We start from the raw sequence: 25,562 nt of genomic DNA, 5'->3' as shown, positions 1-25,562 counted from the left end.
CCACTCCATTCACCAGTTTTTGATCCTCTCCCTTTATCCTCTCAAAGCTCAAAACACACCACAAACTCCACAGAAAACTGAGTGCTCTGAGCAATACTATTCATGAGAAGTTCTCCACTTTTCCCTCTTCTCTAGCTTAATGGGAATGAGAAGGCACTTCAAATAGTGCTCTCTGTGTTTTCTTCTTTCCATAAGAAAAAGCCATGCCTTTACCTGTTGAATCATTTATATACCCAGGAACTTCCCCCAGCTCTTTTCTAAACTAGCCTAAAATCAGTTAATACTAACATCATGACTTTTTCTTAACTACAATGGGATTATATTACAATATGATTGAGATTTCACAGGTGGAATTTTAAAATTGACTTAATTCATTAAATGTAAATTAAATTACATTTAATGGTTCCCCCTAGGAAACCAGTTCAACAAGAGATATACTCCTTTCAGTGAGAAATGTTGAGCACTAGCACCTGGAATTAAGACCACCTACCCTTACCCTTGTCAACTGATGACCACCAGATGACCACCGATCGAAACTCCTGAAAAAAGAAGTGCTGTAGTCACCCGAACTCACAGGGAGGGAGAGCTCTGGCTAATTATTTCAATGTTTTGGGAGGACACAGCTGCTTTGAGATGGCAGATGCCCCCAGCAGGGGCATTTGCTCTAACATATGACACAGTGTCAACTTCTAAGCCCATATGTCAACATCAGCACTGTAAGACAGAGTGGCCTCTGGCAAACGCATTCCAATTCATTATAGTCACCAGAGGGTCTACTTTGTGCGGCCACAGGAAAAGATTAACTAAGGGCCAGCCTTACATAGAAAATAAAGCAATAATTTATAAATAAATGTCCATATGATTCACTGAGTTAACAAACATTGCCGAGTGGCTCAGATATTCTAGTCACAGTAAATGCCCAAATGAGTGAAATCCCGAACACGGGGAACTCACAATGGACATTTTTAAGAAGGTCAGAAAATCCCCGGGACTCAAGATTATCTGCTTCCCCAGATAATGAGGTTGGTGCCTGGGTCCCTCCCTTTTGGGTAAGTACTGCCATCCTTAGGATCCCACTTCAAAGAGCAAATGCCCAGGACAAGGACCCCGTCAATCTCCCATCCTTAGTTTTCATGTGTGCATCAGTTTATCAGATTGATTTTTCTTGTGCCAGGAAAAACTTGACAAGGATATGATGAGGGAAAGTTTTCTTTTTCAAAAATATGAGGAAGAAGTCAGGCAGGGAAAGTGGCAGGAACCAGGGACACCAAAAGTCTTAAAATTATATTCAAGGATGACAAACAACCTTGACATGCTGAATCTGTCTGAGACAGACTTGCATCAGACATCACGGGGCTTCTGTTTCCTGGTCCGCCTTTGAGTGTGACTGAGCGGACTTTCCTTCCACAGCTCTGCTACGTACAGATGACTATATCATGGTGGCCTCAAATACATAAGTTAAGAGCAAAGTAATGAGTTTTCCTCCAGCTAGCCTACAATTACACATGTACACATTTATCCGACCGGGCAAAATTTACAACTGACTGGTTTTCCCTCAACACCACAGAATGGGATTAAAGGAAGTAAAGATTCCAGCCTCAGCGAGTCTGCAGCAGGAGGCAGGACTCAGGCAAAATATGCATGGCAGAAGACAGCCACAGCCAGCAGGATGATGCCATTAATGTTTACTACTGTCCTCCACAGAGGCTTCTCAGAGGTGTCCGTCAGCTTCAGCTTCATGGCTGCCTCCTCTTCCTTAGTCATCTTGGGTCCCTTCTGCTGGTCCAGCCCACAAAATAGGTCACAGGCCCTCCTGAAGCACCCTTTTTCCTCCTCGGGAACTTCTGTGTCAGGGGAAAGGCATAAAAGGATTATTGGATACAGAAGTAGGATGGCATAGAAAAAGTTTCTCCAGGGGAGATTCCATACAATGCAGCATCCGCCATTCTGCAGAAATTTCCCAACTTTCTTGTTTTCAGGAATAGAAATGGTACAGATGTTCAAATGAACTTAATTAATTACAAGCCAACGTTACTAGATGGATTCTACATCCTTATGATCAGCTAGCCTAAGTTTTATCTCTCTTAGTCCCAATACAAATGCATTTTGATTTAGAACAGTCAGATCAAATATTGTTTTATGAGAGAGAAATGTTAACAGTGGGCTGGGGAATATTGTGACATATGAAGAACATGGAAAACCCACCTCTGAAACACATATACTCATATCTGTTTGCTACATCACTGGAAAGCAATGAGGCTGGCATGACTTAGGAGTGCATTGACTACATCTGTCAATTCTAAGGCTTCACCACAGACCCAGAAAGGTGGTAGGGACTGGTCTGAAAAGCTCCTGATGAAGGGCAGCGGTGATCAACATTTCCAGGGCTTAAGATCTGATTTTGCATACAAACACTGCTGAATCAAATCATCCAACTGGTCCTGACACTCAAAGCGGATGCTTTTCAAGGAAACTGATTCCCTCCTCTGAGCCCAGGTGTGGCACTGGAGGTAGACAGACCTAGTTTCAAATTCCAGCTCTGCCACTCACGAGACGTGAGCCCACTGTGTTTTCAACACCATGGAACCATGGCCAGAGACCACTGCTCTGCACTTTCTCATTTTTGTGAGTCACAGAATTTTTTCTTTAAAAAGACACAGAATTTTAGAACTGGAATGAACCTTAGTGATCAAGTTGCATACATGAGTCAGAACTAAGACCAAGACCTAGCTTTACGGCCTTGTTAATTCACCCCTCTGATCTTCAGGCATCTGTAAAATTGGATAAATAATACCTTCTTCATTTTATTAATGAAGATTTAATGAGAGATTAATGATTCATTGAGAGAGTACTTAGCACATAGCAGATATCAGGAAGTGCTAGTCTCCTTCCATTCTCTCTCTTTTTTCTCTCACACACATAATAGAGACCCCCCCCTTCTGATTCACTCCACCAAAAGAGTAGAATGGATAAAAAGGAGCAAGGAGTTGGGCTCACTGACCAGCTCAAGAGAGAAATGCATGATTATCGGGGTCAATAAAAAATTGATTAGCCTTGTGGAACTCTCTATGTCTCATTTTCCTTGTCTGTAAAGTTGGAAGAATTATATTTGCATTATCTTCCTTAAAAGGATGATGTAGTGCTAAAATAAAACACCAAACTAGAATAACGTATTTATAATTAAAACATATTATTATCATATCATTATCAATCATGATGGTGCTGATGATGGTGATGGTTATGATGCAGCTACAAGGCTTGCTTGTGCTGCTGTTTCTCAGGGAATAGTGTGACACCCATGGTCTGTAGAATCCCTCAAGAGAGCTTAGTTTATTTAATAAGTTTTAACAAAATAGGGTGTTCAGTCTGATTTTACTATGAGTTCATCAAGAAACAACAGAATACTAGTGCTGCCATGAACCTCGGTGGTCACCAAGCCAATTCTCTAGCCAGTGTGGGAGTCCTCTCTGTAGCATCCCTGATAGATGCACACTTGCTGCCCATCCCTTTCCAGAACAACTCAGCTAGAAAACTCTTCCTTCAAAGCAATCATAATGGTGATAATTATAGCCAATTCTGATAGTGGAACATTATCTCATTCTATGTTTCCAACTGTGCCATGAGGTGTGGGCTATCATTTAGAATACTTTTACATGAGAAACCTGAACTTTAGAAAATTGGAATTATTTGCCCAGGGTACTAAGTAGAGAAGTCAGGATTCAATGCCAGAGTTTTCTGATTCCAAATTCCACAATCTATCTCTGCACTGTCCTGACTTCTTACTCTGAGTTAAAATTGCATGACTTCTTCCCACCCATCAGTCTTGTCTGCCCTCTGGTGCAAAAATAATCTCTTCTTCCACATTAAAACCACTCAACTCAATACTTCTCACCCATGTTCCTTTAAAGTTTATGATATTCTCACTCAACGTGGAGACATTTTGGGAGGTAGTAGAAGTACGGGGTATGTTCATGCCTATCTGCTCCGGGGAAGCAAGAAAACATGCCTGTTTTCAGCACCATGGTCAGCTGCCTGTGGCTCCATGCTCCCTCTGACACGGTACTTGCAAAAAGTCACAGGTTTCAGGACTGAAAGGTCCTTAGAGATCAAGAGCAGATTATACCAGAGCTGGGATCACAGGCAATGCTTCTCAACGCTTCTCCCTCTCGTGTCTGTAAAATCACGTGATAATACCAAATAATCTCTAGGGCCCTTTCCAGAGCTAGGATTCTATGATGTTCCTGATGGCCAGATTCCAGATTTGTTCTGCTGCATCTGTGCTCTCCTTTAGATGGAGTGATGAGACCTCAGCCCAGAGCCAAGTAAAACACACATGACCTTGAGTTCCCCACCTCTGCATGCCGCACACCTCCACAATCATCCTACATGTATGTGCCTCTCCCATGTAGGAAGGAAAAGTTGCAAAATTGAAACTGAAGAAAGCATTGACTTAAAGGATAAGTCTCTGGGTACTCAGTAAGAATCATCTCACCAGGATTCCAGAGAAATTTGATTTTCTAAATTTGAAATAGTAAGCCAGTAAGACATAGGACCCCACAACCCTGTATCCCATCCTCCCTGATGTCCCTAGAACTGACCATAGCCTTATTTCCATCTGCTCCCAGTTCACAGGCTGTGTCATAAGAGCTCTGACTCTTCTCTTGTCCCTGACCATGCCTCAAATCAAGGCAGAGTGGCAAATTTCTCACTGAGATTTACTCACTGAGCACAGTAAAATCTGAGGGATGAAGGAGCTGGGATGATTCTGCACCTCCCTCCTCTCCTTGAGCAGGCCTCAGAGTGAACTTCTCAAAACCCATTCATCCATCTCATCTCCACTCCTCTGTAGAGGAGAGAGCTGAGCTTTGACAAAGGCATTTAGTAAAGGCTTCAGGAGAGTTGTCTTGCTGTTGTAGGAGTAATTTTTATGGTTTGGGAATAGGTTCTGAGTCATACATCACCTATTTCAATGGTTTCCTTTGGCGCTTCTTGGATATACTCCTGTTCTGCATCCAGGTCAATACGCTCCCCTTTGCTGTTACGCAGGCTCCAACACAGACGGTAGAGCTGTGGAGGAAGCAGACAGGTGAACAGAAAGATCCAAATAGAGTCTTAGGCCAAGAAGTTGGGAGAACAAAGAACTATGCATCAAGAAATGTGTCCTCTCAGTACCAACAAAAACATAGATAGCAGTTCCCATCCATAGCATTTTCTTTAAGTACGTTGGGAACTTAGATGTAAATCGTACACACTTATACACTAGCCCTTATGATGTATGTACAGTCGTGCTCCCCAACACTGGGTAACAATGTTTCAATTGGGTAAAAATGTTTCAGTCAATGACAGACCACGTATACAATGGTGGTCCCATAAGATTATAATAGAATTGGAGGTATGTAGTAGGCTATACCATCTAGGTTTGTGTAAGTACAATCTATGATGTTCACACAACAATGAAATTGCCTAACAACGAATTTCTCAGAATGTATTCCTGTCATTAAGTGATGCATGACTGTATATTCAGATGCTAAGAGACTCCTCAAATATAGAAACATTTGTTGAATGAATAAACTCTTTTTACATGTGACAAATGAATTTGTTGCCTTTAGCACTGGTACTAACAAGACTAGACAGCCATTTGCCCAGAAGAGCAATGCAAGATCAGATTTCTGTACTATGTCATATTACAGGGACAAGAATCCATAAACTTACTAGACTAGGATAGAGTTGGAAACAGAGTTTCTATTGACATAGTCTAGAATGTGAAACAGAAACTTGAAGTCTGAAAATCAATGCAATGTGCTCATCCCAACCATAACCTTTGGTGACTATCTTGCTTTCTCTACTTCAAGAGGAAGCACAGAGCTAAATGTGTCTGGGGCTGCAAAACTTTCATAGACTGAGACATGAGGAAGAAATTGATACAACACAAAGAAAGCCTGTGACAGACCTAACCAATACACACGATGGTGGTGATGTTGGTTCTGCTGCTACCAAAGCAGTCTTTGTTTGACATTAAAGTTTGTCACAGCTCTCGAAAATTTGGCAATGAGGTTGAAGGTCTCAGAGATTCCATAGGCCCTTGTATTTGTGTATGCGTGAGCAAAGTATTAACAAAATCCTTCCCCTTTCTCTATGGATAAATATGACAGTGGGTTAACTTTCTAGCTCTGTTCCCTTGGAAACCTGGAAAAGGTGGACTGTCATCTGTGTTGGGTTACCAGACTACATTGCTTATGGTAAATATAGCCCATAACTGGTAATCTTTATCTGCATTGGGAGGGCTATGAATGAACTCTAAATCAATGGGGGGAATTTAGAGCTAAAGAAGAGTAATGGCAATTTTTGAGGTTTTGAATCAATTGGACTTTGATATTGTCTGAAATGTCTTGAATTCTATAAGCAACTGTTTGGTGGCCTAACTGGAAAAAAATCAAGAGGTAAACTATACTTTAGGTTTCCCTGAGTATAGTGATTTTTGTAACTAGGCATATCCCTTGCTGGGACCCCTGGGAGTTTTGGCCAAGGGACTATTACAAAAAATAACAGTTCCTATTTGGGACATGGGCTTCTAAGCTACCCATGCCATCTTATTCTCTTGCACCGGAGCTGTCACTTCGGGAGCAAGGTCCAGAGAATAGCCCCTGGACTGAAGTGTGGACTTCTGTGAGGACTCCTGCTGAAGACAATTGCTCAATACTGCCACGAAGGCACAATGTGTTTTCTGTCCTGTATTCTTCTACACAAAATCAATGCAAGTATAGACTATTTTGGTCATGTGAGTGTGAGATGTGTAACTGAACTGAGGCCAACCAAGAGTGTTGCATCATGAACATGAAGTAAGGGCAAGACAGGTCTCCCAAAAGGATACTCACATGCACATCTGGAATGGGCTTGGTGAAGAGGGAGACAACCACAATGGTGATGACAGAAATGACAAAGAGGATGATGGCAAAGTACAAGTAATGCACTCCACAAATAATCGTGGGACATTTACTAGGCTCCACACAGCTGCCAGTTCCATAAGCAAATTCAGTAATCATACGGGAAATTCCAATCAGAAATCCTAGGATCAGTCCCCAAAAAGCTCCCTGTGAAAGAAAATCCTGGGTTAACTAATGCAGAGCCCACAAAACGGTTGGACATTCTACCTTTCCTGGGACAGAAGCAAAGGAATAAAGGTGAGAGAGATAGTAGCTCCAGGCCATCTGAAGCCAGAGCACTGGCTAGGGATGTGATGTCAGGCGTTCAGTGGGTCTATCTATCATGTTACAGTGACATGATTTCACCTGGATTCTAAAACAAGGATTCATAATATAATGGGGTAAAGTATCTAATAACTGGTATAGAACATCAACTTGAAGCCTAATTCCAAAAATTCCCTTTTACTTGAAAAATAATGTGAACCTCCCTGCTCACAGCTATTGTCACCACCAGTCTCCAGATTCAGGTACATTCAGATGTAAAGTAATTACTTTTGAAGTAATTTGCATTCCTTGAAGACATGGAAAAAGAAATTGGGTCTTTGAGGGATAGAAGAGAAAGAAATTTTTCCATCAAAATATAAATAATACTTCCTTCTTCAGCCCCCTTTATAGATCCAAAGCCACTACTTTTAGTTTGAGAACATAAACTTATACTATGTATTTTTACATTAACTTTTGGGTTTGCATGTTAGAAATATGGAAGCCTTTAAGAGATTAGAAACATTATGGAACAATTTTTCAAAGTTTTTTTTTTTCCTTTGGTCAGTTCTCACCTAGAGGACCAGGTCTGAGCCTGGAGGCCACAGTTTAAGAGGGCCAGTGACAAAGCAGAGTACACTCTCAGAAGGGTAGCCCAAAGGAGCCTTCCTGATTTTGTCAAGTATTGACCAATGCCTTTGCTAGCCATTGGCACCCCTGTACTTTATATTTCAACTGTGCCAAACTACCAGCCATTTTTTAAACATGTTACATGTATTCATGTCCCTGGGTTTTTGTACAGGTCATTCTCTCTGTCTTAGAGAGTACAAACTCTCCCTTCCTGGTAACCTTGTTCTAACTTAAATAGAACAAGCTAGACAGCAATGGGTGCACACCCTCCTTGCTGTGGTCAAAGCACCAACCCCACTGCTATGTAATCACTCATTCATTTCTCGGTCTCCTCATCTGAACTGGGAGCTTGCCCCTGGTAGGAACCAGGTTTCATCCACTTTTTGTTGCTAATGCCTCACCCTATGTCTGTCATCTGGAAGTGTCTGCTAGATGAATAAATGAATAAGGAAAAAGAAAAAATACATTCCCCATTTATCCTATACACTAGTTCACTCCAAAAAATTTTTGTTGGTTTCAGTTTGTGTAAGTAGTATTGATAAAACTTGCTAAGGCTTTCCCTATCTTTTGACAATTAACCTCTTTCTGTTCTTTTAGGCTTTATTCTCAAGAGGCTCTTGAGAATTCTGGTAGCCTTTGTCATTTTCCTCAAAACTTGGAGTCACCACCCTTCAGCAAACACAGTACCTGACCAGTCCTGAGGATCACCTTACAATCTTTATCAGCTATTGCCTGGAAACTCTAGCCAAGGCTTTCTCAACCTCAGCACTTATGACATTTGGATAATTCTTTGGGGGTGCTGTCTTATGCACTGTAGGGTGTTGACAAGCATTCATGGCCTCTACCCACTAGATAATAGTAGATAATAGATAATAGTAGACAATAATCAAAGATGTTTCCATACATTCCCAACTCTCCCCTCAGAGGGGGGGTGGGCAAAATCACCCCTAGTTGAGAACCTCTACAGTCTATCTCAATTCTAAGGCTTATCTTTTGAAAGCCCTGTTCCATTGCTGAACTGAATCTGCCTGTGGCCTGCTGCAATACCCAGATGAGCTTTGGATACACTTTCTTAACTTATATTTTAGAAATCTCCCAATAAGCCAGCTTTCTGCTAATCCCTACTGAGATTTATCCCACGATATGTGTCTATTTCTCTAGCCTATCAAGATGACTTGCAGATTTAATTCTGATCTCTCAAAGGTGTTTATATGCACACCTGGTATTGTGTCACCAGAAAATGTGGACTATCTTCCTAAAGGAAGAGAGGCACATATGGTAATTTATGCACTTCAAAATGGGGTTACTCAAGTGAGGTATTTCCCTGATGTACATCCGTTTCTGTCCCATTGGGAGAAAGGGAGTGTCTCCAATCAAAAATGTGTCATTGTCTATACTGTTACAGACAATTAGCCACATGGTCAGCACCTCCTTACCTCCCCAACCCTCCCAGGCAGGTAGATGGTTGGATACAGAGACAGCAAAGCAACACCTCAGTTTTATAGCATATCTGAAGTCATCGTTTTCATTGTACTTTAAAATCTGCAATAGTGTACCACTGTTGATCTAAATTCTTTACCCTGGCTTTCAAAGGGGCCGTTCTCAATCTAACCTTGACCTGCCTTTCCATTATTCACATTCATAAACTCCCTCTCGTGCCAGGTGGGATTCCTTATAAGTCCTTCACCCTCACCCCTATCCTTCTACTTTTGGCTAAAAGTACTGTTCTCTCTGCCTTGAATGCCATCTCTTGCCTCTCCAGCTTCAAATCCTTCCAGCTCCACCTCCTCCCCAGAGCCTTCCCTGACTGTTTTAGCCCATGCTGATATAGCTTTTCTTGAATCCCTTCCTACTTATATTACATGTTTCATTTTATCCCTCATTTGTTATGTGCTTTACATTGTTCTACGTATAAACTGCTTGAGCACCAGGAATTTGTCCTTCACTGGGCCCTGAAAACTGCTGGCTGGAAAGCCAAGTGCATGGCAGAGCCACTGCTGAAATTTATGTTAGAATTTCCCCTGCAGCTACTCAGCCAGAGGCCACAAACTTCCCAGGGGATGCCATACAGTCAGGTCAAAATCACCAAGATTCAATAGAAAATGTACAACATTTTGTGGGAGCCTGTAGCAAAGAGGACAGGGGAGTTGGAGGGAATGTGGACCTAGTACCAACTCCCAAGGAGTTCATTTCAGCTCTCAGAGAGCTCCGTGGTCCTTCTGCCTCTTGAAGCTTTCCCATATAAACCTTTAGCAGCACATCTATTTCTGATTAAGATCTCTAGGAAAGAGAATCCTTTCCACAGAGAATATACAAACCCAGGTAGGAACTTCTGTGCCAGATTGGCTTTTCTGGACATGCCAGAATGATACCTACTTGCTCATTGACTCTTTTGCAGAAAATAGCAAGCAGGAAGACAGCTGCAATGGGTGGTCCCAAGTAACTGGTGATGGACTGGATGTAATCAAAGAGCTGACCACTTTGTGCTGACTGCACAACAGGCACCCAGGCGATACTGATGCCAATCAGCACCAGGATGAACAACCTGAAATCAAAGCCCCACAACAGAGTGTCAATAAATAACGCTATATGAATAAAGATATATCACCAGGTATCATATTTATAAACACCACCAGCAAATATGAACACCGCTAGGAAAAAGAATTAGCAAATTTATTCTTGAGGCTTTTGTCTTCCATATTCTGCCTATAGAAAAGTTATCTGTGCCTATGAGTAAGTGAAATGCACTTGACTTTCAATAGTGACCTAGGCCCAGTCACCACCATAAGAGAATCCCACTTGAAGAGGCAATAGAGTATAGGAATAAGGGTATGGATTTTGGAGCCAGGCAGTCCTGGATTCAAATTCTTATTCTCTCTCTGTGACATACAACACATTGCTTAACCTGAGTTTCAAGTTCTCCATCTGTATACTGCGACTATGACCAACCTTGCAAGGCTGGAATAAGGGATAGTGATATTAAAACACCTTGCAAACAACAGGCACTCAGTAAACAGTAATAATTATTATTATTTTCTTCTCCTCCTTCTCCTCCTCTTTTTCCTCTTCTTTATAACAAAGTTAAAAACACTAGCCAAGTAGAGTTCATAAAGGAATAGCCTGAATAAGAAGGGCCACTACTAGGTATTTCCAGCTCTCCTTCCTCCTCTTGAGCTTCATTTCAAGTCCTGAAAAGATTGAAGATTCCCTTACAAACTCTTCTTACTTGTGCTCTTGATTTAATTAGAAAGAAAACCATTATTTCCTTACCTGCATTTAAGGCAAAAAGAGTCTTAAACAGACCTTCACAAAGCGATGTTTTCACTCAGTATTTCTTCCTCTGGAATGCCTTTCCCACTGGCCCCCACTTACCCAAATCCTACCCCCATTTTGGAATCAGGTCAGGTTCTCCCTACCCCAGCAGCCTCCCCCAGATACATCACGCCATGTTCATCTCTCCCTTATCTGAGCCCCTGATTGCTCTTACAGTCTCCATAGCAGAGTCTGGAATTTTTTCATGTCACTATGAGTTTGTCCAGGGCTGGGACAAGCCTTAGGGTAGTAGTTAAGGAATGCACAAAAAATGTAAGCCGCAACATAGTCTTAGGACCATGGGATCTAGACCTGAGCAAAGCCACAAAATGGTTTGCTTTCCCATTTTCCATATGAGCCATATGAACAACAGGAAACATCAGTGCCTTTCTAAGGAAAAATCAGCCAAGATAACAGGCGGCTTCCTATGGCACAGAGTAGTATAGACTCTTGCCTGGTCAGATCTCCCTTAGGTGCCAGGTCTCTTGACACCTGAAAGTTGCCAGCCACTTTTCCTTCTCTTCCTTTACCCTGATCTTGCTGATGAGACTTATGAGGTAGCAGCCCAGACCCCTCCTGCATTTACTGGGAAACTTTCCCTTGACTGACATCTCAGGGACTTGTTCCACCTGCCCTGAGGAGGTGTGACCTGCCTTAGCCCCATGGATAGACATAGCAGAGCTTTTGTTATCCTCTATCCAGAGCATCTGCTCCATGGATGAGCATGAGAACAAGCACAACTGATCCATGTATCAATGCTTTGATGCTTTCCGTATCCTGTTGTGTCTTTTAGACCATTGGCAATAAGAAATATGCACATAGCTTGATGTTTTACACTTTATGGAGCATGTTCACAAATACAACCTCATTTGACCTTTTACAGTGGTTCTGAAAAATGTTGTATTACAAGTTGAGGCTTCAGAGGCATTTGGGCCTCAAAGATGGTGAGTGTGAAGGGCTGAGAAGGACAACATGGAGCAGTATAAAGGGACTCAGACAAGGACTTAGTGAGCTGAAGATTCCAGTCCTGGCTCTGTCATTGTCCAAACTATCTGGGTTTACATAGGATGAGCCTCATTTTGCTTGTTGATAGCCTGAGAGATTAGATGATCTCTTATGTCCCTTTTAACTCCAGAGGGCCATTGTTTGATGATCTCTAATTTAAAGTTAAATGCCACTGAAGGGCAAATATAACTAGCTACAAAAGTTATTCCCATTCTACTAAGGCATCTGCCAATTCTTCTAAGCTTGAGGGGTAGCACAAATGGAACCTCTCTGATCATTCAAGAAAGCTTGGTACATGGCAGGAGGAATCTATATTTACCTTCCTACAATCATGAGCTCTTTCTCAGATGCCCTTTTCCGGATCTTGGTGTAGATGTCCATGGTAAAGAGGGTGCTGGCACTGTTGAAGATGGAGGTCAAGGAGCTCATGAGAGAGGCCATCATGACCGACAGCATCAGGCCCCGCAGTCCTGGAAGAGAAGAAGGTTCTGAATAGCACACACTGCACCTCAGCTCTTTCGTGCTTGGAAATAATGAGGACTCAAGGTTTGTTTGCCTCCTGAAACCAAGCCATGTTATCCAATTTATCTCTCCAGAAAGACTAGACATTTTAAGAAATGGGCTGTGGCTTTAAATTATACTATAAGCCTATAGCAGCCAGCAAAGAGCTAAAGACAATATATATAAGAGATAAATACTCTGCAATTGGGTGGTGATGATGGTGTGTTTCCATCTGAGGGGACTTTTATAAGGTCTCTCACCCAAAAGATCCATGATGTAACAGAAAGAGATTTAAACTAAGATTCAAAAGATGAGGTTCTCAGAACTGTGGTTACTAGAGATGGGAAAGGGGAAAGAGGGGGTAATGAGAAGTGGGTAAAGGGTCACAAAGAATGATTACATTTTGCAATGCCTAATATACTAATTATCCTGATTTGAGCTTACATGTTGTATCCAGGTATTAATATTCAACTCTGTACCCCACAAATATTTATAATCAATTATGTTTCAATAAAAAAGTTTTAAAGAAAAAGATGAGGTTCTCAAGAAAATGAAAAGAGAAGCACAAAATGAGAGAAAATAGTGGGCAAATAATATATCTGAGAAGGGTCTTGTATACAGAACATATAAAGAACTCCTACAGCTCAATAGTAAAAATGAAAAAATTAAAAATTAAAAACGACAAAGGATCTGAATGGACACCTCTCCAAAGATATACAAATGGCCAATAATGACATGAAAAAATGCTTGACATTGGAGAAATTCCAATCAACACCACATGAGATACTACTTTGCACCCACAGGAAGACTATAATAAAAATAATAAGAGACAGAAAATAACAAGTGTGAGTGGAGATGTGGGGAAATAGGAACTCTCATCCATTGTTGGCAGGAATGTAAAATGGTACAGCCACTGTGGAAAATGGTCTGGCAGATCTTCAACTATAATTAAACATAGAGTTACCATATGGCCCATCAATTCCACATATGTTTTCACAAAAACTCATACATGAAAGTTCATAGCAACATTATTTATAAAGCCAAAACATACAACCAACATATATGTTCATCAACTGATTAATAATAAGCAAAACAGATAAACAATTGATAGAGCCACAGACAGTCATGCCAACAGACAGCAAGAGCATATAGGACCTAAGAAGCTGCTGCCACAGATAACCAGTTCCACACAGGTGGTCTCCTGCAACCACTGCCACAGCCACTATCACTGAAAGTGTGGCTTAATACCATAGAAGCAGCTACGGCTGCCATGCAGGCAGCCCACCAACTACTTGACTGCACTGACACAAGGAGAGTCACCAGTGGAGCTGGGGAAAGAGGTGAGCAAGTGCAGACCCATGACCAGTGGCCAACCCACAGGGTGAATTATGCTGCCACACTTGGTAGCACACCTAGGGGTGAGAGGTACATGTGCAACCCACGAGACTGCCTTGATCCAGGGAGAGACACACGTGGAACCCCCTGAGAATACAGAAATCCAAGGTACCCAAAAAGAGTAAGAAATAAAATTCCCAATCACCACCAACCCATCGCCCAACCAGGGGAAGCAAGGACCAAGGAGTAACCTTTTCCTGTAGGAAAAAGGAAAGAGAAACCCCACCATGGTTACCCATTCAAACTGAGGAGCTCCAGTACACCCCTGTGCACCCATCAGGGTCATGGGATGCTAGCTGGATGCCAACAAGCCTGCCCAAGGTCACCCACCCCAGCCAAAGAGTAACAGGGAACTCAGGCGTTTTTCTCAAGAACTCAAGAGCTTACCCTCATCTTCAGTAACCTAACACAGGTTAGAACCTCAGCAAGGAATCAGTAGAACACAGAGGCACTCAGATGAAACTCCAACACTGAATATGGCCAAAGTATTCACACAGGGACGAGACTACTGCATGTATCCAGAGCCAATACTAAAACATCCTACTCAACGGTCAATGTAAAACACATCTACAGGATGTAGTCTCTCTTCCCAAAGTCCACTCCAGAGTAATTAAAGAAGAAACTGCTCTACCAGATAAGCAGACATCAATGTAGAGATACTAGAAATATGAGAAAACAGGAAAATATGACACCACCAAAGAATACAATAATTCTCAAGTACCAGACCCCATAGAGAAGGAAACCCTCAAAATGACTGAAAAGGAATTCCGAATAACAGTATTAAGGAAACTCAATGAGATACAAGAAGAATAAGTTAGACAACACAATGAAATGAGAAAAACTACCCAGGATATGAAGGAGGAAATTTAGAAAGAGATTGATACCTTAAAAAAGAATGTAACAGAACTCCTGGAACTGAAGGATTCATTCAACAATATTAAAGATTGAGAGAGTTTAAGCACCAGGTTAGAGCAAACAGAAGAAAGAATTTCTGATCATGAAGATGGTCTTTTCAAAATAACCCAGACAGACAAAAAAGAAAGAAACAAGGATCTAAAAAAATAAAGAAAATCTAAGAGAGCTAGCAGACAACCTTAAGCACACAAACATCTGATTCATGGGTGTTTGGGAAGGAGAGGAGAAAGGAAAAGGCACTGAAACATTCAACAAAATAATAGCAGAAAACTTCCCAGGTATAGGAAGACACACAGACCTTCAGATCAAGGAGGTTCAAAGATTCCCAAAGAGATTGAATCCAAAAAGGTCCTCTTGGAGATATATTATAGTCATACTGACGAAACTCAAAGGCAAAGAGACAATCTTAAAAACAGCAAGAGAAAAGAATCAAGTCACATATAAGGGAGTCCCCATCAGAATAGCAGCAAACTTTTCAACAGAAACTCTATAGCTAGAAGAGAATGGGATAACATATTCAAAATCCTAAAGGAAAAATCTGACAACCAAGACTACTATTCCCAGCAAGGCTACCCTTCAGAAATGAAGGATAAATAGTGTATTTCCCAGACAAACAAAAATTGTAGGAGTTCATCCCACACAACCAACCGTACAAGAATATTCTCAAGGGAGTCCTGCATCTGGAATCAAAAAAAATGATAAACACTACTATGAATAAACAAGAAGGAACAAAACCTACTGGTAAAACATATATATGCAAATAAGAGAGAGGAAGAAACTGTTCCTCACCACCTCCAAAAACCAAAGAACACCAAAGAAAAACAATAAAAGGGAAACAAAGAAAAAAGATATTTAAAACATCCAAATGAAAATTGATAAAATGCCAGGAGTGAGACAATACTTTTCAATAACAGCCCTAAATGTAAATGGATTAAACTCCCCACTCAAAAGACACAGACTGGCTGATTGGATTAAAAAGCTAGACCCAACTATATCCTGCCTACAAGTAACCCACCTCACCTGTAAAGACTCACACAAACTAATAATGAAAGGATGGAAAAAGACATACCACAAAAATGAAAACCCAAAACAAGCAGGAGTAGCTATTCTTATAATGGATAAAATACATTTTAAACCAAAAACCATGAAAAGAGACAAAGAAGGCCACTATATAATTATAAAAGAATCTACCTAGCAAAAAGATGTAACAATCATAAATATATGTGCATACAATGCCAGAACACACAGACACATAAAGCAAACACTATTAGACCTAAAGAAAGAGATAGACCCTAATATGACAATAATGGGAGATCTGAACACACCTCTCTCAGCAATGGACAGATCATCTAGGCAAAAAATCAACAGAGAAACACAGGATTTAAGATACACTTTAGACCAATTGGACCTGGCAGATATCTACAGAACATTTCAACCAACAACTACAGAATATACATTCTTCTCATCAGCACATGGAACATTCCCCAGCATAGACCACATGTTAGGTCATAAATCAAGTCTCAACAAATTTTAAAAGACCAAAATCATTTCAAGTATCTTTTCAGATCACAATGGATTAAAACTAGAAATCAATGACAAGCAAAACTCTGGCCACTGTACAAATGCATGGAAATTAAACAACATGCTCCTAAATGACCTATGGGTCCACGAAGAAATTAAACAAGAAATCAAAAAATTTCTAGAAACTAATGAAAATAAAGACACATTATACCAAAACCTGTGAGATACTGCAAAAGCAGTAATAAAAGGAAGTTTATTGCAATAAATGCTTATACCAAAAGAATAGGTTTCAAATAAACACCCTACTTGAAACCTCAAAGAACTAGAAAAACAAGAACAATCCAATCCCAAAATTAGTACACAGAAAGAAATAACTAAGATCAGAGCTCAGTTAAATGATATAGAGACAAAATAATAATAAAAAAATTAATGAAACAAAAAGTTGGTTTTTGAGAAGATAAACAAACCATTAGCTAGTCTAACTAAAAAAAAGAAAAGAGAAGACCCAAATAACAATAATCAGAAATGAAAAAGGAGACATCATAACCAATACCACAAAAATACAAAGAATCATCAGAGACTATTACAAACAACTATATGCCAAAAAATTTGAAAACCTGGAGAAAATGGATAAATTTCTGGACACATACAAACTACCAAGACTGAATCAAGAAGAAATAGAAAACCTGAACGGACCAATAACAAGTCATGCAATTGAAGCAGTAATCAGCAGTCTCCCAATGAAGAAAGCCCAGGACCAGATGGCTTTATGGCAGAATTCCACCAAACCTTTAATGGGGAATTAATACCAATTCTCTTCAAACTATTCCAAAATATTGAAACAGAAACCATTCTCCTAAACTCATTCTATGAAGCCAGCATCACTGTGATACCAAAACCAGATAAACAGAAACGTAGAACTACAGGCCAATATTTCTGATGAACATAGATGTAAAAATCCTCAACAAAATATTAGCAAACATAATGTGGCAACACATAAAAAAAATTATACCCCATGATCAAGTGGGATTCATCTCAGGCATGCAAGGATGGTTCAACGTATGCTAATCAATAAATGTGATACATCAACAAAATCAAGGACAAAAACCACATGATTATCTCAATGGATGCAGAAAAAGCATTTGAAAAAAATCAGCATCCCTTATGATAAAGACTTGCAGCAAATTAGGTATAGAAGAGAAGTATCTCAACACAGTAAATGCCATATACGACAAAACTACCACCAATAAAGTATTGGAACAGGAACAATACAAGGATGCCCAATCTCACCACTCCTATTTAACATAGTATTAGAAATCTAGCCATAGCAATCAGACAAAAGAAATAAATTAAGGGCATCCAGAATGGAAAAAATGAAATCAAGCTGTCCCTGTTTGCAGAGCACAGGATCTTATATATAGAATAGCCTAAACACTTCACAAAAAAGCTCTTAGAGCTGATGAACTATTTTGGTAACATTGCAGGATACAAAATCAACACACAAAAATCAGAAGTGTTTTTATACTTCAATAACAACATAGCAGAAAAACAAATCAAGAAAGCAAGCCCATTTATAATGTCCCTCAAAAAATAAGATACCTAGGAATCAATTAAACCAAAGAGGTGAAAGATCTCTACAACAAGAACTGCAAACAAGTGCTGAAAGAAATTAAAGAGGACACAAAAATATGAAAAGACACTACATGCTCTTGGACTGGAAGAACAAACATTGTGAAAATGTCCATATTACCCAAAGTGATCTACAGATTTAATGCAATCCCCATCAAAATGACTTTCTTCACAGAAATGGAAAAAACTATCCTCGCATTCATATGGAACAACAAAAGACCTCGAATAACCAAAGCAATCCCAAGCAAAAAAAATAAAGCCGGAGTGTGCATGGAACAGAGATGCCCAGCTGGAGAAGCGGAAGTTTCACGGAGACCACACGCCCTGCGGTGCCAGCACGCGACCCAGCAGGTAGGCCTCACTGCCACCTCCAGACTCCATCCCCAGCACAGCCAAGTGCATGCTGACCAGAGAGGTGCCTCTCCAGAGAGGCCCAAGACCCAAGACAACCACACAAGCAAGGCACTAGTGGCCAACTGAGCAGACACTGAGGCAGCCATGCCGAATTGACAGCCCCAGCAGCATCTTAGCCAGACAATAGTGTCAAACCAGTGGACCGTGAAATCCCCTGCCACAATGACTAAAAATAAAAGGAAAGATACCAGAAATATGAAAAATCAAGAAAGTACACCACCAAAGGGTAATGACTCTCAAGTTCTAGATCCTATAGAATAAGAAGTCCTTGAAATGTCTGAAAAGGAATTATGAGTGATAATTCTAAGGAAACTGAAGGAGATACAAAAAAATTCAGCTAGACAACACGATGAAATGAGGAAAAGTATATAGGACCTGGAAGAAGAAATCTACAAGGAAATCAATGCCCTGAAAAAGAATGTAGCAGAGCTTGCTGAGCTGAAGAATTCATTCAACAAAATAAAAAACACAACAGAGAGTTTAACCAGCAGGATTGCAGAAGTAGAAGAAAGAACTTATGACCTTGAAGATGGGCTGTTTGAAATAACACAAGCAAACAAAAAAAAAAGAAAAAAGAATTAAAAACATTGAAGAAAATCTAAGAGAGATATCAGAAAACCTTAAGCGCTCAAATATCCAAGTCATGGGTACTCCAGAAGGAGAGGAAAAAGGAGATCGCATTGAAAACATACTCAACAAAATAGTGGCAGAAAACTTCCCAGGTATAGGAAAATACACAGATTTTCAGATTCAGGAAGCTCAAAGGTCCCTAACTGTATTCAACCCAAAAAGGTCTTCTCCAAGACATGTTATAGTCAAATTGGCAAAACTCAAAGACAAAGAGAAAATCTTAAAAGCTGCAAGAGAGAAGTGTGAAATCACTTATAAGGGAGCCACAATCAGACTAACATCAGATTTTTCATCACAAACTCTAAAAGCCGGAAAGGAATGGGATGATATATTCAAAATACTAAAACACAGAGATTGCCAGCCAAGAATAATCTACCCCAAAAAGCTATCCTTCCAAAATGAAGGGCCAATAGTATATTTCTCAGACAAACAAAAGCTGTGGGAGTTCGATACCACACAACCACCCTTACAAGAAATTCTCAAGGGAGTACTGGGTTTGGTACCTGAAAAAAAACTATCACTGCCATAAAAACCCAAGAAAAATCAAAACCCACGAGTATAATAAAAATGCCAACAATGAAGAGAAAACAAACAAAAAAAGCTATCTACAACCCAAGGAACCAACAAATACAGAAAACAAACAGTAAATCAGAAAGAAAGGAACAAAAGACACTTAAGACATCTAAACAAAAATCAAGAAAATGCTAGGAGTAAATCAAAACCTTTGAATAACAACTCTTAATGTAAAAGGATTAAATTCCCCACTCAAAAGACACAGACTGGCTGACTGGATTAAAAAGGAGGACCCAACTATATGCAGCCTTCAGGAGACCCACCTCACCTATAAAGACTCCCATAGACTAAGAGTGAAAGGATAGAAAAAGATTTACCATGCAAACAGAAATGAAAACACGAGCTGGAGTAGGTATTCTTATATCTGATAAAATAGACTTTAAACTAAAAACCATAAAAAGAGATACTGAGGGCCACTATATAATGATAAAAGGATTGATCCATCAAGAAGACATAACAATCATAAATATATACGCACCCAATGTCGGAGCAGCCAGATTTATAAAACAAACTCTATTAGACCTAAAGAAGGAAATAGACACTAATACCATAATAGCAGGGGACCTGAACACCCCACTATCAAAATTGGACAGATCATCTAGGCAAAGAATCAGTAGAGAAACACAAGACCTAAACAAGACTCTAGACCAATTGGAATTGGCAGATATCTACAGAACATTCCATCCAACAACCTCAGAATATTCATTCTTCTCATCAGCACATGGATCATTCTCCAGGATAGATCACATATTAGGTCACAAATCAAGTCTCAATGAATTCAAAAAAATTGGAATTATCCCATGTATCTTCTAAGACCACAATGGATTAAAACTAGAAATTAATAACAAACGAAACTCTGGAAACTATACAAACACATGGAAATTAAACAGCATACTACTTAATGACATATGGGTCGAAGAAGAAATCAAACAGGAAATCAAAAAATTTCTTGAAACTAATGAAAATAATGATACATCATACCAAAACCTGTGGGATACTGCAAAAGCAGTATTAAGGGGAAAATTTATTGCATTAAACGCTCACCTCAGAAGAATGGAAAGATGGCAAGTGAACAACCTAACCCTTCACCTTACAGAACTAGAAAAACAAGAACAATCCAAACCTAAAGTTAGCAGACGGAAAGAAATCATTAAGATCAGAGCAGAACTGAATGAAAATGAAACCCAAAAAACAATACAAAAGATCAATGAATCAAACAGTTGGTTTTTGAAAAGATAAATAAAATTGACAAACCATTAGCGTGGCTAACAAAAAAAGAAGAGAGAAGATTCAAATAACAAATATTAGAAATGAAAAAGGCGATATTACAACTGATTCATCTGAAATACAAGGAATCATTCGAGACCACTATAAACAACTATACGCCAACAAATTTGAAAATCTGGAGGAAATGGATAAATTTATGGACACACACAAGCTCCCAAAACTGAACCCTGAAGACGTAGAAAATTTGAACAGACCAATAACAATAAAGGAGATTGAAGCTGTTATCAGAAGGCTCCCAACAAAGAAAAGCCCAGGACTAGATGGATTCACAGCAGAATTTTACCAAACATTCAAAGAGGAATTGACACCAATTCTTTAAAAACTATTCCAAAAGATTGAAACAGATGCAAATCTCCCAAACTCATTCTATGATGCAAACATCATCCTGATACCAAAACCAGGTAAAGATATAACCAAAAAAGAAAACTACAGGCCGATATCCTTGACGAAAATAGATGCAAAAATCCTCACTAAAATACTAGCAAACAGAATACAGCAATACATACGTAAAATTATTCTCCACGATCAAGTAGGATTCATCCCAGGGATGCAAGGTGGGTTCAACATACACAAATCAATAAATGTGATACACCATATTAATAAAGTCAAACACAAGGACCATATGATCATCTCTATAGATGCTGAAAAAGCATTTGATAAAATTCAGCACTCATTCTTGAGAAAGACCCTCTATAAGTTAGGTATAGAGGGAAAGTATCTCAACATAATTAAAGCCATATATGAGAAACCCACTGTCAATATCATCCTGAATGGGGAAAAGCTGAAAGCTTTTCCTTTAAGAACAGGAACTAGACAAGGATGCCCACTCTCACCACTCCTATTCAACATAGTGTTGGAAGTACTAGCCAGAGCAATCAGAGAAGAGAAGGAAATAAAGGGCATCCAGATTGGAAAAGATGAAGTCAAACTGTCCCTGTTTGCAGATGACATGATCCTATATATCGAACAGCCTAAAACCTCTACAAAAAAACTCTTGGAATTGATAAATGATTTCAGCACAGTAGCAGGACACAAAATCAACACACAAAAATCAGTAGCATTTCTTTTCTCCAATAGTGAACATGCAGAACGAGAAATCAAGAAAGCCTGCCCATTTACAATAGCCACCAAAAAAATAAAATACTTGGGAATTGAGTTAACCAAGGATGTGAAAAATCTCTATAATGAGAACTACAAACCACTGCTGAGAGAAATTAGAGAGGATACAAGAAGATGGAAAGATATCCCATGCTCTTGGATTGGAAGAATCAACATAGTGAAAATGTCCATACTACCCAAAGTGATATACAAATTCAATGCAATCCCCATCAAAATTCCAAAGACATTTTTCTCAGAAATGGAAAGAACTATCCAGACATTTATATGGAATAATAAAAGACCACGCACAGCCAAAGCAATGCTGAGCAAAAAGATAAAGCTAGAGGCATAACACTACCTGACTTTAAGCTATACTACAAAGCTATAATAACCAAAACAGTATGGTACTGGCATAAAAACAGACACACTGATCAATGGAATAGAATAGAGAATCCAGAAATCAACCGAGAATCCAGAAATCAACCCACACCCTTACTGCCATCTGTCCTTTGACAAAGGCACCAAGCCTATTCACTGGGGAAGGAACTGCCTCTTCAGCAAATGGTGCTGGGATAACTGGATATCCATATGCAGGAGAATGAAAGTAGACCCATACCTCTCACCATATACTAAAATCAACTCAAAATGGATTAAGGATTTAAATATACACCCTAAAACAATAAAACTTCTTAAAGAAAACATAGGAGAAACACTTCAGGAAATAGGACTGGACACAGACTTCATGAATACGACCCCAAAAGCACGGGCAACCAAAGGAAAAATAAACAAATGGGATTATATCAAACTAAAGAGCTTCTGCACAGCAAAAGAAACAATTAGCAGAGTTAAAAGACAACCAACAGAGTGGGAGAAAATATTTGCAAAAATAACATCTGACAAAGGATTAATATCCGCAATATATAAGGAACTCAAACAACTTTACAAGAAGAAAACAAGCAACCCAATTAAAAAATGGACAAAAGAGCTAAGTAGGCATTTCTCTAAGGAAGATATACAAATGGCCAACAGACATATGAAAAAATGCTCAACATCACTCAGCATCTGGGAAATGCAAATCAAAACCACATTGAGATACCATCTAACCCCAGTTAGGATGGCTAAAATCCAAAAGACTATGAACGATAAATGCTGGCGAGGTTGCGGAGAAAAAGGAACTCTCATACATTGTTGGTGGGGCTACAAAATGGTGCAGCCTCTATGGAAAATGGTATGGAGGTTCCTCAAACAATTGCAGATAGATCTACCATACGACCCAGCTATCCCACTGTTGGGAATATACCCAGAGGAATGGAAATCATCAAGTCGAAGGTATACCTGTTCCCCAATGTTCATCACAGCACTCTTTCCAATAGCCAAGCATTGGAACCAGCCCAAATGTCCATCATCAGATGAGTGGATATGGAAAACGTGGTACATCTACACAATGGAATACTACTCAGCTATAAAAACGAATGAAATACTGCAATTTGCAACAACATGGATGGACCTTGAGAGAATTATATTAAGTGAAACAGTCAGGCACAGAAAGAGAAATACCACATGTTCTCACTTATTGGTGGGAGATAAAAATTAATATATAAATTCACACACACACACACACACAAAAAAAAAAAAAACGGTGGGGGGGTGGAGAAGACATAACAACCACAATAACCACAATTACTTGAGGTTGATACGACAAGCAAACAGAGGGGACATTGGTGGTGGGGAGGGGGGTAGGGAGGAGGGAGGGAGGTTTTGGTGATGGGCAACAATAATCAGCCACAATGTATATTGACAAAATAAAATATAAAAATAAATAAATAAATAAATAAAAGATTTTATGAATAAGACCCCAAAAGCACAGGCAACAAAAGGGAAAATAAGCAAATGGGACTATATCAAACTAAAAAGTTTCTACACAAAGAAACGCTTAACAGAGCGAAAAGACAATCTACAGAATGGATGAAAATACTTGCAAAGTATACATCTGACAAAGGATCAACATCCAGAATATATAAGGAACTTAATCAACTTACAGTAAAAAAAAAAAAAAAAAAAAGTAACCCAATTTGAAAATGGGCAAAAGAGCTGAATAGACATTTCTCAAAGGAAGATATACAAATGGCGAACAGACACATGAAAAAATGCTCAACATCACTCAGCATCAGGGAAATCCAAATCAAAACCACACTGAGATACCATCTCACCCCAGTTAAACTGCCATTATCAAAAAGGTAGAGAATAACAAATGTTGGTGAGGATGCAGAAAAAGGGAAACCCTCCTACAATGTCGGTGGGATTGTAAATTAGTGAAGCCATTATGGAAAACAGTATAAAGGTTCCTCAAACTACACATAGAACTGCCATACAATCCAGCAATCCCACTGCTGGGTATATATATCCAAATGAAAGGAAATTATCATGTCAAAGAGATACCTACACTCCCCATGTTTATCACAGCTCTACTTACAATAGCCAAAATATGGAACCAACCTAAATGTCCATTGACAAATGACTAGGTAAGGAAAATGTGGTATATATACACAATGGAGTACTACTACTGTGCCATTAAAAATAATAAAAGCCTGCCATTCATAGCAACATGGATAAACTTAGAGAAAATTATGGTAAGTGAAATAAGCCAGACACAGAAACAGAAATACCACATGTCCTCATTCATAAATGGGAGCTAAGAAAATAAATAAACTTTTAAAAAGGAAGAAAGATACAACAATCACAATAATTCATTGAACTTTCAAAAAGAGAGAACAGAACTGAGGCCACAGAGGTGGAAAAGGGAGAGGAGGAGATTAGCGAGAAATTGGCAAAGGGTCACAAAAAATGATTACATTGTATAATGACAAATATACTAATTATCATGATTTGAGAATCACATATTGCACATAGGTATTGATATTCAATTCTGTACCCCACAGACATGTACTGTAAGAATAAAATATAACTTTAACATGCACAATTTGCTTCTGATGATAAAACATAACTAATGCCATTTTAAGTAAGGCAGCTTCTAAGGGGATATGCAGAGGCCAGGCAAGTCAAGGCAAGCCCAAGCACGCTAAATTCCAGGAAGGGAGTAATCACCACCCGGTTCCAGGAACTGACCAGTTCCTTATCTAGAGGCCACCTGGCCACAAGAAAGATAAATGATTGGGAAATACACTATTCCTTATTGGTGTGCCAGCCCGCTAAAGCCCACCAATAAATCCAAAGGCCACCTCTGATAACCTGTAAACAATAAACAACTCATCCTGTTGCCAAAGTCTGTCTAAAAAACTGTATAAGAAGTTCTTGTGTTAAGAGCTCAGGGTTGCTCTTGTCCAGCAGACTGAGTGACCCCAGCATGCTGGAATAAACTCCTCTTGCTTGATTGCAGCAGTCTCTGTCTCGTGGACTCTGTGAGGTGAGCCGTCCCGACGTGTGGGATTTGTGCATGGTGCACAAGTC

At 39.5% G+C, this 25,562-nt stretch overlaps 1 protein-coding gene across 3 annotated transcripts in view; it reads right to left on the bottom strand.

Moving 5' to 3' along the window:
* Positions 1-1,599: 1,599 nt before the first annotated feature.
* Positions 1,600-25,562, bottom strand: part of LOC134369290 (sodium/glucose cotransporter 1-like) — a 76,424-nt gene continuing 52,461 nt past the window's right edge. Inside the window, exons 11-16 of one of the 3 annotated variants that reach the window (XM_063085641.1) lie at positions 12,451-12,601; positions 10,191-10,359; positions 6,876-7,091; positions 4,962-5,067; positions 3,064-3,072; positions 1,600-1,841 (exon numbers count right to left, since the gene is read on the bottom strand). In XM_063085641.1, the coding sequence (XP_062941711.1) occupies positions 1,627-1,841; positions 3,064-3,072; positions 4,962-5,067; positions 6,876-7,091; positions 10,191-10,359; positions 12,451-12,601 (866 nt within the window). In that variant the 3' untranslated portion in view covers positions 1,600-1,626. Of the gene's footprint in view, positions 1,853-3,063; positions 3,073-4,961; positions 5,068-6,875; positions 7,092-10,190; positions 10,360-12,450; positions 12,602-25,562 lie in introns of all 3 variants that reach the window. The other 2 variants (XM_063085639.1, XM_063085640.1) reach the window with 2 other exon arrangements.

Source organism: Cynocephalus volans, chromosome 2 (genome assembly GCF_027409185.1).
Source record: "Cynocephalus volans isolate mCynVol1 chromosome 2, mCynVol1.pri, whole genome shotgun sequence".
In the NCBI taxonomy this organism is placed as follows: Eukaryota; Metazoa; Chordata; class Mammalia; order Dermoptera; family Cynocephalidae; genus Cynocephalus; species Cynocephalus volans.
The sequence above is the reverse complement of the archived record's forward strand: the minus strand, read 5'-3'. Positions and strand labels throughout refer to the sequence as shown.